Source organism: Glycine max, chromosome 8 (assembly GCF_000004515.6).
Source record: "Glycine max cultivar Williams 82 chromosome 8, Glycine_max_v4.0, whole genome shotgun sequence".
Classification (NCBI taxonomy): Eukaryota; Viridiplantae; Streptophyta; class Magnoliopsida; order Fabales; family Fabaceae; genus Glycine; species Glycine max.
This window is the reverse complement of record NC_038244.2, coordinates 45,833,476-45,846,688: the sequence shown is the minus strand read 5'-3', so window position 1 is coordinate 45,846,688 and position 13,213 is coordinate 45,833,476. Positions and strand designations below refer to the sequence as shown.

Below are 13,213 nucleotides of genomic sequence, written 5' to 3'. Positions count from 1 at the left end.
GCTAAAAAATCTAATTAATCACCTCTAATAAAAAAAATTAATTATATTTCTTTTTATCCACAATAGTCAAATTTAAAATTTACTTAAGATGACTAAATTCAGTGTCACTTAGCCCAACAGTTAAACTTAGAATTAGTTAAACTTAGAATTTACTTAAAATGATTAAGTCTAGTGTCACTTAGTCCAACATCTTATTATCGATAGAGTTTAAACCTAAAGAAATAGATGAAGAGATAGAGTTAAGGAAATAAAAACAACTAAAAAGAGTTGAGAAAAAACAAAAAAAGTCGTATGTTAATCTACTTTGACGGAGAAAATGATCTTAAGAACTTGAAATAGAAGACCCAAGATTCATGAAACTGGTTTTAAGGCAAATAGGAGTAAAATTGGAATGGTTGTCCAATAGGTAATAATCTTGCCTCTCAATCACATGTGTCACTTAGGGCACGTCTGAATTAAAATTTTGTAAAGCTATCGTAAGTCTTACTCCTTCTTTTAAATTGAGTTTGCATGTAAAACTTTACTCTTGAACATATTTTTAAGGTGGAACCAAACATACCCTAAGGATTTCAAAGAGATTATATTTCAGATTATCTTCTTTTGGCCAATTCTGATTCTCTTTGGTTAAAAAAATGATAGTATAAAATTAAAACTGCCACGTGACGTTCCCACGGCAAACGGTTCTGTACTCTTACACTGTCAGTCTCAGTCTCAGTTCCAGTTCCAAGATATTCCGTACTCTCCACTTCTTTTTACTTTTCTCACACGCAACCAAATCCATCCGTTTCAACAAACACAAAACCACGTTCCGCGTTTGGATTCTCCAATGGCGTCAATTACTTTTTCTCTTCTTCAATTTCATCGTGCTCCTATTCTTCTGCTAATTCTGCTCGCGGGTTTCGGTCACTGCCATATTCCGTCAACCCTCGAAGGTCCCTTTGATCCCGTCACCGTTCCGTTCGACCCCGCCTTGCGCGGCGTCGCCGTCGACTTGCCGGAAACCGATCCTCGAGTTCGCCGCCGCGTCCGGGGTTTCGAGCCCGAACAGATTTCGGTTTCTCTCTCTACCTCCCATGACTCCGTTTGGATATCTTGGGTTACAGGTAGCTCCATTTACACTGTACTAAAATATCATTATGATTAAAATTGATTTTGAGGTGATGTGAATTATGTTTAAATCTTTTTATTAGAGAAAGTTAGGAGTAAAATTTTCTTATCTAACTTATTTAAGCTTGTTTCACCTCAGAACCATATCCGGAGTTAGAATTAATTTTTTAGTAGAATGTATATATAAAATCATGTTAGCTGGTAAAGTGATTATGAATCATCTAATGTGAATTCAAGGGCACACATAATTAGTGAATTGATCATACATCAAATGGGGTTGGGATAGTTTTAACCCGATGGTGTTGTTCATGTTGGTTTTGCTGGTGATATGATAAAACCAGGGGAGTTCCAAATAGGTCTCGACATCAAGCCTTTAGACCCTAAAACTGTATCAAGTGTTGTTCAATATGGAACTTCAAGATTTGAATTAGTGCATGAAGCTAGAGGCCAGTCTCTCATCTACAACCAGCTCTATCCTTTTGAAGGCCTTCAGAATTACACATCTGGAATCATCCATCACGTTCAACTCAAAGGTGATCGATCTTTTTTCCCTTTTTGTTTCCTAGAAAGAGTTTTAATAGGACAAACTGATACTATGTAATATGTTATCAAATAACTTTGGCCATTGTTCTTTAACTATAGTTGTTATTGTACGCAATGCAAGTTTCATGTTACATCAAGTACTTTTTACTGTATGTGTAGGATTGGAACCAAGCACACTATACTATTATCAATGTGGAGATCCTTCATTGCAAGCCATGAGTGATATATACTATTTCAGGACCATGCCAATTTCTGGTTCAAAGAGCTACCCAGGCAAAGTAGCTGTAGTAGGAGATCTTGGTCTTACTTATAATACAACTACTACCATCGGTCACCTGACTAGTAATGAACCTGATCTTCTTCTATTGATTGGTGATGTAACCTACGCGAATCTGTACCTCACAAATGGAACTGGCTCTGATTGTTATAGTTGCTCGTTTCCACTAACTCCTATACATGAAACCTACCAGCCTCGATGGGATTATTGGGGAAGGTAAATTTCTACAGAATAGTTTGAGGCTAAACAAAAAGAACCATGACATTATATTTTATATTATATCTTCTTATGCTACCATAACTGAATGATTCCAGGTTTATGCAGAATCTAGTTTCTAACGTTCCAATAATGGTGGTAGAAGGAAATCATGAAATAGAAAAACAGGCTGAAAACAGGACATTTGTGGCCTACAGTTCTAGGTTTGCATTCCCCTCTCAAGAAAGTGGATCTTCATCTACATTCTACTATTCTTTCAATGCTGGAGGCATTCATTTTATTATGCTTGGGGCTTATATTAACTATGATAAAACGGGTATTTCCCTGTTCTATCCCTTTACACTGTGCAGTCATTTTCCTTTCATTGATTTAGTTTGGGATATTACTTGTTAGTATTGATTTAATAGGCAGGCTTCTCAATCCTTGCTTGAAAAACAGGCAGAACAGAAACAAATTATAAGGAAAAAATGAATTTTGTGAATTTGAAGTTTTGACTCTGCAGGGAAATCATGGTTAACTGGGATGGATTTAACTGTTAGTAACTTAGCATACTACCAGCGAAGGTCCCAAAACTGAGAAGTTAATTAGACTTTCTTACACTGCACTGACTGGGAAATAACTTCAAGTTATCATCATTAAATGAACTGGTTATTTTTTTTATTAAAATTGTCATATTTCATTAAATTTTCATCAGAGTAAATACTATAACTGAAAATGAAAAAATGATGAGCTAAGAGGATGACACATATGAAACTTCATTGCGTTGTGATTCTCAAGAATGTGGAATGGTTTTCAGTTAGCCATAAATTTGGATTCACTTATATACTACTACTTGTGGAACTACTTTGATTGACCATGTATTTTGTATGATATTAATCATGAGCACATGTCAACCTAGACCAGGAAGAAGGTTTTAAAATCTGATATAACAATCATGCCCTAACTCAGAAATTGAGTCAAAAGAAGTCAAACATATCGTCTAATATGAAAGGGAAGCAATGTGTTTTAATTCTGATAAGTTACAATTAAAGCAAAAAAGGAGAAGAAAACATTTTGTAGAAATAGAGAAAAGTAATAATATTCAGTTATACTGGAAAGAATGATTTAGGGGGTGTTGAATGTGTTTAAATTTTGCTTTGTAATCAATTCAAGTGCAGTTGATTTTGTTTTATCCCACCTATCTTGTTACCTGAGCTGCTTATTGCCATGGCAGCTGAACAATACAAGTGGTTGGAGAGAGATCTGGAAAATGTTGATAGATCAATAACTCCCTGGCTTGTAGTTACTTGGCATCCACCATGGTATAGTTCTTATGAAGCCCATTACAGAGAAGCAGAGTGCATGAGGGTGGAGATGGAGGACCTATTATACGCATATGGTGTGGATATAATATTTAATGGACATGTGAGTCATCCTAATTCCTATGTCCTAAGCATTAAAATGGTGATAATCCATTTTGGCTTGTTCTCTTACATCCTGGGAACTATCATAGTCATGAGAAAAATGTGAAAAAAAAAGTTTTATTCTAATGGTGAAGGGATGTTTAATTACATTTTTTGGGTTAGACCGGGGATATATGCATTTGTTAAAAGCTTCAGCTGCTTCTGTATGGCAGCATATAATAATTAAATAAAAGCAATCTGAATATCATGGTAATCAAATGATGTTTGATTTTCTGAAGCAAATTGGAACACTTAGCCAGGTTAATGAATTTTGTCTGATCTGCCTCCTACCTTTGGTCACCACTGGCATGTAATTAAAAGGACAACAATACTGAAATATATGCACAGGTACTAAGTCAAATAATTATGATTTAGGACTAAGCTTGTGCTTTTTGTTTTTTACTTAAATTGAATAACAGGTTCATGCCTATGAGAGGTCAAACCGAGTTTACAATTACAATTTAGATCCATGTGGTCCTGTATATATTACAGTTGGGGATGGGGGCAACAGAGAGAAGATGGCAATCAAATTCGCAGACGAGCCTGGTCATTGTCCCGATCCATTAAGTACTCCTGATCCTTATATGGGTGGCTTTTGTGCAACAAATTTTACGTTTGGTACAAAAGTGAGTAAGTTTTGTTGGGATCGCCAGCCAGATTACAGTGCTTTCAGAGAAAGTAGCTTTGGCTATGGGATTCTAGAGGTACCATTCCTTTCCCTACCCCATGTCCCCACCCCAAGCATGGTGGTACAAATGTTATTTATATTCAATAAATTGATATATTTGTAGTTATGCCTACTACACATTAATTTGTGGATAGTTAAACATTTAAAGCTCTGTTATATCATGTTAGGTTCTGATTCTATGAATAAATATTTGCTTATACTAGAATGCTGTGTTGTTAACATTAAATAACTCTTCAGTGAGCATATAACCTTTCACTGGGATTTGATTTCTCTAAAGTGAAAAATACACTTTAGAGAATAAAGTGCACTCACAATTGTTGATTAGAAAATGAAGAGATGGTAATTGTGATAAAATTAAATACATGCATTACAAAATTTAATGTTAATTACAATCTCAACAGTTGATATCTTATTAATAGTTATTATTTCATTTCATCTTCTAAAGTACATTCTCTCCACTTTAGGGGAGCCAAAAGCAAAGGAATTCCAGGGTCTCAAAATAGTTATAAAATCTATTTTTAGCTGAGGTCATTCGCGTGTCTAACTTATGGAACTTCAAAATGGCTGAACAAAAAAGTATTAGAACTTTCACACATATCTGGAGTTCTTCGATGTGTAATATGCAGGTGAAAAATGAAACTTGGGCTTTGTGGAGTTGGTATCGTAATCAGGACTCTTACAAGGAAGTTGGGGATCAAATTTACATAGTGAGACAACCTGATATATGCCCCATCCATCAAAGGGTGAACATAGATTGCATTGCTTCGATATAAGAGCCACGAGGAGGAGTTCATTTGCTGTCATTGATGAAAATGTCTCAATAGCTGAATATAAACCTCCGTGGAAAACCTAATAGTGCTAAATGTCACTACTGGGTTGAGTAGAGTAGGCAGACGATCTATCTTTCAAAAGATGTTAACGCTCCTACTAGTCTACTACTAGGGCCCAATATTACAGTAAACTGTGTTGTTTGTTAACTATCAATATACAGAGTGTGAAACATTAAAATTGTAAATCCTTAATATTTTGCTAAATGAGAATGAAAATTGCCTTGGCGTAAATAGTGTTGCAATATCTTGCTGCTTATACACGAGTATACAGACATTTTGGGGTTTAAGGCAAAAATGTTAAAGGGGTCTTTTTTTTACAAGAAATATTATATAAAATATCAATTTTTATATTAATCTTCTAGTTTTTTTAGCTGTAAAATCATTTATCAGAGTTTTATAATCAAACAATTCTAACATTTCACTTTCAATAGATAAAGTAGTTAACACATTCAATCTATCTTGTAACATTCCCTTCTATTCCTATTTCTAAAATATTGTCTTTTAGTTTTTGATTGAAATTATGATTATTTGTGTTGTCAGTATTATTTATAGGTGGTTGTTCTATCACGTTTTTACCATTGTCACTATCATCTCTAGGTGGTTGTTTTACACCGTTGTCAGTATTATCTATAAGTGTTTGTTCTATAACATTTTTCTCGTTGTCAGTATGATCTATCAGTGGTTGTTCTATAACATTTTCACCTATTGAAGTTGCTTCTGCGTCATTTTTATGAATAATAACAAATTTATCAAGGGCATCACGATGAGATTCAATTAGCTCTTCAACTTTTTTTTTTTTCATAATCAGATTCATACTTTCTATTTGACATTTTCTTTTGTAAATAATAAAAAAAAAATTAACTAAGTATTAAAGAAATCTAAATAAAATAAAATCTAAAATAAATACAGAAAATGATGATCGATGAACAGAACGATAGAACCTGAAATTGGAAACAGACAGAAATTTTGTTGTTTAGATGTTGTGTCAAGCGCAAGGGTGCTACGTGATACGTATTGTATTACTGCATATCCAGAGTCATGCCCATGAAATGAATCGTTTCACCAATTCATCGAGATGGAGAAGAAAGACTTCGTACGCGGGACGTCAGGATGTATGCGGTTTATAAGCGTTCAGAATCCAGACGATGTCAAATCCGTTGAGTTGAGTCGTGGAGACAAAGTTTGATCAATAGACAATAGGTTTCATTTAAGGGAAGAAGAAAAATAGATTTTTTTTATGAAGAGTGAGATAAGTTAGTTAAGGAATTGTTGTGATGGGTTAAAAGAAAGTTAATAGAGATTTAGTTTTTTGGGATAAATAAAATACTTTAAATGACATTAATTGTGATATTGGTTAATTTTTAAAAAGATGATATTGATCGACTAATTTTTAGGAAAGAGAAAGATTTTAAATTATTTTATTTTGATCAGTTAAAATTTATTAATAGTTAATAATAAAAAAAATTTAGAGACCTAAATTTTTTTTTTGGGAGATTATGCTGATGCCTAATTTATCTTACATCTTGCATGGCCGTGCACACAATGCGTTAAATGAATGCCACATAAACAAATATAAGTTAAATTTGAATTACAACTTCTTCAATTAGTTTTATTGGAATTGCAGGTTTAGTCATTTGAATTACCTGCAGCTATAAAAATGATGATATTTATGTTCCTAATTTATGGAATATCGCCGATACAGTAAGAGTGGTGACAGACTCACGGCAATGTAGTGCATGTACAGCGACCTTGGAGAAAAAAAATTGATGTCTTTCCCATTCTCATCATCACCTCACTTGTGGAATTCAAATTTATAACCCCAATTGGGACACAGAAAAATAAGCAATATAACTTGTATCACCCAGTTAGAAACATTAATAAGCTGAGAATTTTCAAATCCATTCATGAAAAAAAAAAAGCAAGATTACAGAACATAGAAACTTGTCTTTATCGCTAGCTCTATCATTTGAATTGCAGAAATATGCCTTCCTAACTTGAGGAAGGAAAAAAAAATCATTGGTAAGGACTCGCATGAAAGAAATTGTATGCCTTATCCATTCTCATCATCATCTCCATTTCGCAACACTAATTACATAACTTTTATCATATACAGAAGAAAAATTATGAGCCAGGGAAATACAAACTAACTCCGAAAACTTCATCTCTATGCATGGCAAGAAAGAAACATTAACATGATCATCCCCATTCCTATTCACACCTCAGAACAGCACCTCAGAAGGGGAGAAACAAACCCAAAATAGCAATAATAATAATCAAGAACAGTAACAATCAATGAGAAAAAAAGTTAAAAAAATAGTAAACACAACAATTTCCCAGAAATTATACAGAAAAAACTCAGAAAATGTCAAGAATCTCCAAAATGAAATTGTTGCAGCGAGGGCAATTCCCCCTACTAACCATAAGCTCCCTTGAGCACATCCTGCAGAAGGTGTGGCCACAAGGTATAAAAGCAGCAGCCTTATGCCTCACCATGCAAACACAGCAAGTGTGTTCCATAGAACCCTCTCCACCATCATCATCTTCATCTTCATCCTCATCATCATCACTCAATATATACCTCGATCCTTCGAGCCCCATCTCCCTGTCCGTCTCCTCCAGCAAGTCCATCAGCGACATCATCACCGGCGCCTGCTCTTCCGCCTCTTCCGCCTCCTGCGCCGCCGCCTCTGCCGCCTCTTGCGCCGCCACCGCCTCCCTCGCCGACAGCGCCCTCCCCTCCCCCGGCTTCTCGCCGCCGTCGTCCTCGTCGTCGAAGGTGTCGCGGAACGTCACCACGCGGCCACGCTTGTAGGGCTCCGACGGCATGTTGGTGGAGTTCCGCCGCGAGAGCTGCGGCCGGAGCGTGCCGGCGGTGTTTTCGCCGGAGGGGTCGCCGTCGAAGCGGGTGGATCCGCGGCGGCTAAACTGGGGGCGGACGGCGGGAGGCATGGTGGCCGGATAACCGGAGTCGTCGGCGGCGGCGGGGTCGAGGTCTTCGACTTGGCGAGCATCGTAGGGAGTTGACATGTCCGAGTCGGAGTGAGTCAGAGTCAGAGTCTGAGTCGGGGATTGGACCGAGTTGCGGTGACCAAACTGGGTGAAGATTCTGCTATTCGGGTTAGGGATAGGAACATCCGAAGTCGGGATATGAATTGTCGATGTCCAAGCTGAGCCTGCGCGCTTCAGCCGAAGCTTGTCCTTGAAGGCTTTCCAAGATCTGCCAAGTAAATTATTCACTGAGTCAATATTATTGATTTATTCTACAATATTAATTTTTTTTGTGAGTCCGATTTTTATTAAAAATTAAAAATATAAAATTTATCACCTTATAACATGAATAAACTGTATAACATATATTATCAACATATTTTTATTATTTCACTAAAAGAATTAAATCTTCAGTGATAAATGTAAAATTAAAAATTTTCAGTAATGGAAGTATAAGAACATTAAAAGAGTGGATTTTATGGTTAAGATGGTCATTAATTAAAATGATTTTAAAGATTCATGTATTATCATATGACTAAAATTAAGTTTTAATTTTTTTACTTCTCACTAAACATATCCCTTAAAGTAAAAAATTTCTTCTAAACAAAGAATAATTGTTTCAATTCTTATGAATACTATAACATGTATATGTTATCCAAATTATTAGTTAGTTAATTAAGGACAAAAACTTGAAGAAGTAAATCAATATAATTACTAGTATTTTTCGAAGGATTATTTTTTTTTTACAAGTTTTGTAACAAAAAAAAAAACTTTCCACCAAGAATACGAAAATAGTAGTAATGAAATGAAGATCAAAAGGAAGAAGAAAACTGATTTACAAGGACACTTAAAGCACCAATGAGTTTGAACAAAAAACGAGCCGAATTATTGAGAATAATATTTGGGTTACACCATCCAATTGGGTCATTATTTGACCTGTTTGAGGTTATAAAACAACTACTAGTATACCCAATCCTAACCAAAAAACATGATCATATCATAAATGAAGTTATAGAGAACAGAAAAATTAAGCACCATTAATAAAATTTAGAAACTACAGCCTGTGGAGCTAGGCAGCTATTCCTTTCTTTTGTATATGTTACCTGCGGTCTTTCTTGTTGCTCTCGTCTTCTTTGATGATGTCAAGTAGGGTTCGGCTCTTGGGAAGTTGTTGGCTGGGAGGTGTTGAAGAAGGTCTCTTCTGGTTCCCTAACACGTCGTCAAGGGTCAAGCCGGCTAGCTCTCGGGCTCGGCTGTTATCGGAAGCTGACATTTGTTCATGTAGAGTTACCCTCCGGCGACCTTCCATCACACATATATATAATATTCCACCACAACACACAATTTTATAATTTGTTACTAACTCTTATCTAATAACGTACAACACCATATTCATCTCTACACCATTTCCATAAAACTAATGCCTAAAGGGTTGATTATAGATAAGCCTTTGTAGTTTGTATCTCAATGCATGTATTTAATTTATGTAGATCTACTCCTTGGGGGGAATATATATATATATATATATATATATATATATATATATATATATAAAAGTTGAAACAATAACCAAAATATTTTTAATGAAACATTAATTGCATGAAACTAAAGCCTAAAGGGTTACCCAGAATGATGAAAAGTTGAAGTCTTTGCCAGCAAAAGAAATGGAACTTATGGAAGGTTCTTTCTGTTAATGGTGCTTAGATAGGCAATGAGACAGCAGTTTTTCACTCTCAAAAATTGTACTTTTTCTTGGAAAATGAAAGGAAAGACAAACAAGACAGCGGGAAAACGTTTTTTGTGTGAGTTCATTCATTTTCTGGGTGAGGCCCGTTATAAAGAAACACAAAGCAAGACAAATATAAAGAAGAGAGAGAGAGAGAAAGCCATGGATACCTTTAATTTGGTCCCCGAGTAAAATGAGAGAGGTCACAACTCTATGCTACGAGCACTATGCTTTGTTTGGCTTTATTTACTCCTGCAAATAAAATAATAATAATTTATTACTGGATCAGTAATATGAAAAAGAGAAAATTTGTGAAGGAAGAAAAAATTAATTAGAAAAAGAATAAACGATGGATTTATTAGAAGGAAGTGTCGTGGTCATGGTGGGGGGTGAGGGGCTCACGGTCATTGTTGTTAGATGATAAAAGATGCAGCGTTGTTGTTGTTATTTTAGTATTCTGGAATTGTCACGTTCTATTCTCTCTTCATCAGCGATGGGTGGTCCATGGTAACTAGATGTACGGGAGAGAGATAAAGAGTCTCATATATATATAGAGAGAGAGAAGAAAGAGAGTGTGAGGATGTGTTGTGGAGGAGAGAATGTTGGGTTTTGGACAGAGAAACGAATTTTATGGGGAAACACATCTCTCTCATTTTTGCGGATCTAACTTTTTTGTTGTCACTACTTGTATTATTCTTGTAATGTCCCTTTAAAATTATACAGCTTTGATGATTTTTAAAATTAAATATTATCACTAAATATTAATATAATTGTCATGTTATTTTCATGAAATAGTGGAAGGACAGCATGGAAAGGAATAGGCCAAATTCCATTTTTGTGGACGTAATCTCATTGTGCTTGATAATGCTGGGGTTACAACAAGTTTATTATTGGCGTAATTAGCCGTGTAAAAGATTCCTCTGGACCTTGATATAAAGTACTTATGATAAAATTACACAAATCAATAAAATAATTATATTAGTTAATTTTATTGATTTTCAAAAAAAAATACCACACATTTTTAGACTAAATTAACTATAATCATGATAATATTTAACATTTGTACAGTATATAATATATGTTAAGAATATATAATATGTTATATATTTTTAAGGACAGGCCAATTTCCCTGTTGATGCTTAACCAAGCATGGGCTCTCTTTAGATTTGGCTTGCAAGATATGTGAATTTTCCCCTCACTTTCTCTTCTTGTTGGCTGATGATTCAACTGTTGTTTTTGTACTGCTAATAATATTTGTTTTCTCTGGCCGTTACTGTTTGGTCCTTTTGTCAATGACAAATTCTAGTATGAAAAAAAGCTAGTGAATTCTGTCAGTGAAAAATTAGCTTCCCACACAGTAACATTATATAGCTCTGTTGCCTTAGTCTAAAAATAATGTTTAGAAATGTTGGAATAAGGCACAAGGAAAAGGTATAAAACTTAACAAACGGTCGCTATCAGATTGTTCAAAAACAGAACACATGATATATCAGACTGAATTATAACAGTGAGAGAAAAATCTCAACTTCCACCGAGGCAATTAGAAATTAGAATATATTACATTTTACACATTTTACATTTAAGTATATGGATTATGGCGTTCAGTTTAGACATTGGATTTTATGTTTCATATGTCTCATCTTAGCAGATTTATTTATACTATGTTATCAAGTGCCGAACAAAGATTTCAAGTTTACAGCACAGGTGATGACCTGCTGCAGCAAAGAATTGCATCCTTGAAAATGATCATTAAAAATGGAGAATGGTATTTTCCCAAAAAACTAAATGAAGAAATCATTCCTCAAGAAACCTTCTTTAAGTTGATCTTTAAAAATGGAGAATTGCATCCTTTGGTTTTACTGTCTAATTGCAATAGAAACCAACTGAACCTCATAAGCGTAGTGCCCAAATGCTTTGTGACACTGCCTCAGGTCATTGTGTATTATGTTGGAAAATAACTTGACATCATTTTTCACGACACTACTTGATACTACTCAATTAAATGAAAGTCTACAACTTGTAGAGAGTCTTGTGCACAATGATAGTTGTTTTTTTTTTATCATTTCAAGCTTTTTTGGTTCACCTCTCCTAGTGAAACTGCAAATTGTCATGTCCTGTAAGTCTTGCATTGTTCATGATGTATTTCACAATTTCAAACTCTGCGTTGGAGCCTATGATCATTAAGACAACATGCCTGAGGTGCAATGATCGAGACGCATCCAGGAACATATTGTGGACAATGCCAAGTTCCTTCCTCTCCTTCACTAAACCATTCATCAATTGTGGTACTGTTAACAACATACATGAAATAAAATTAGTACAATTATGTGAGAAAAAACAATAAAAAAAGAATCATCCTTAAAGGCCTTAAACTCATCACACTTGATTTATGGCAAAATTTTGAAGATTTGGGCAATGTTTGAGAATTTCTAACACTTCCAGCCAGTCCCGACTATATTCTCCAATGCGCCTATTTCAATGCGGGTTAAATTGCAAAACACAGGAATCTGGTCTTCATCACTTTCCAATTCTTCATCTATCTGCAAGAGTTAGTTACATTGCAACAACAAAACATCACAAACTCTCTAACTTCTCTAAAGGAATGGCTAATAAATCACGCATTCAATAATCAATACCCCAGTTATACGCAGGAACTGAACATTACAGACAATTTCCTTTGGCACTATAAATCTAACAATAACAGCTCTGACCAACTTGGGCAACCTTTTAAACTTTGCTTCAATTTCATAGCTACGAAAACTTATATATGTGGTTTCTTTTCATGTCATTCTTCTTTCTATTTTATGCTTTCCCTTCAGTTTTTTTTTTCTTCGGCTATTACAATTCCAATTCTTCTTGGGAATCATCTTTCTCACTTAATGCTTCTCTTCTCTTGCGGTCCAATGAAATAACATTTTATAGGCTTTTAACAGTGCACCGGTGCGGTGGTGCAAATCAAGCATTGGAAACCCTTACATTCAAATTCAACACAAATTAAGCATCTTACCTTCTAATAATGTTATTTAATTAATATCTAGAGCAGAGCATTGTAAGAAATGTTAAAAAAATAAAAAATAAAAATTGGAAGCGCAGGTTTCCAATGGCTGTTTCATCACACGAAATGTTTAGAATTTGCTCCATGAGATTGTTCCATGGGAGACGCCTAGAGCTTCCATGATTAATGGGATTGGTGACATAGAATCAAAAGTTTGCTATGCTGTAAAAAAAAACATCAAAAGTTTACTATTTTAATTTTATATTTGTTATCAGAAATTCTTTCGTGCGTTTCATACATAAGTCATTCGTACCGTATAGTACTCCTCATTAGAATGTAAAAAAGACTCCCTCTTAAAACTTACTCTAACTTTATCTAGTAGTTTGTGTGACATGAACTTT

General features: G+C 34.9%; 2 protein-coding genes across 6 annotated transcripts; one reads left to right on the top strand and one right to left on the bottom strand.

Annotated features, from left to right (window-relative positions):
- The first annotated feature begins 622 nt into the window (after positions 1–622).
- LOC547600 (phytase) lies at positions 623–5,046 on the top strand. 2 transcript variants are annotated; one of them, XM_041017663.1, is made up of 7 exons: positions 623–1,103; positions 1,449–1,640; positions 1,810–2,143; positions 2,242–2,459; positions 3,357–3,547; positions 4,005–4,289; positions 4,738–4,893. In XM_041017663.1, exons 1-7 carry the CDS (start codon positions 827–829, stop codon positions 4,774–4,776), a joined length of 1,536 nt encoding a protein of 511 aa, XP_040873597.1. In that variant the 5' UTR covers positions 623–826; the 3' UTR covers positions 4,777–4,893. The 2 variants fall into 2 exon arrangements, with proteins under 2 accessions (XP_040873597.1, NP_001235188.1); NM_001248259.1 differs by lacking the exon at positions 4,738–4,893 and adding an exon at positions 4,900–5,046 and having other exon boundaries at positions 827–1,103.
- Positions 5,047–7,240: 2,194 nt separating this feature from the next.
- Positions 7,241–10,238, bottom strand: LOC100776257 (uncharacterized). Of its 4 annotated transcripts, XM_014779495.3 has the most exons (4): positions 10,220–10,238; positions 9,988–10,069; positions 9,195–9,393; positions 7,241–8,320 (listed from the first exon to the last, which is right to left on the bottom strand). In XM_014779495.3, the coding sequence occupies exons 3-4, from the start codon at positions 9,362–9,364 to the stop codon at positions 7,459–7,461; spliced, it is 1,032 nt and encodes a 343-aa protein (XP_014634981.1). In that variant the 5' UTR covers positions 9,365–9,393; positions 9,988–10,069; positions 10,220–10,238; the 3' UTR covers positions 7,241–7,458. The 4 variants fall into 4 exon arrangements, with proteins under 4 accessions (XP_014634981.1, XP_006586230.1, XP_006586231.1 ...); XM_006586167.4 differs by lacking the exon at positions 10,220–10,238 and having other exon boundaries at positions 9,988–10,081; XM_006586168.4 differs by lacking the exons at positions 9,988–10,069; positions 10,220–10,238 and adding an exon at positions 9,716–9,957.
- Between the last annotated feature and the right edge of the window lie 2,975 nt (positions 10,239–13,213).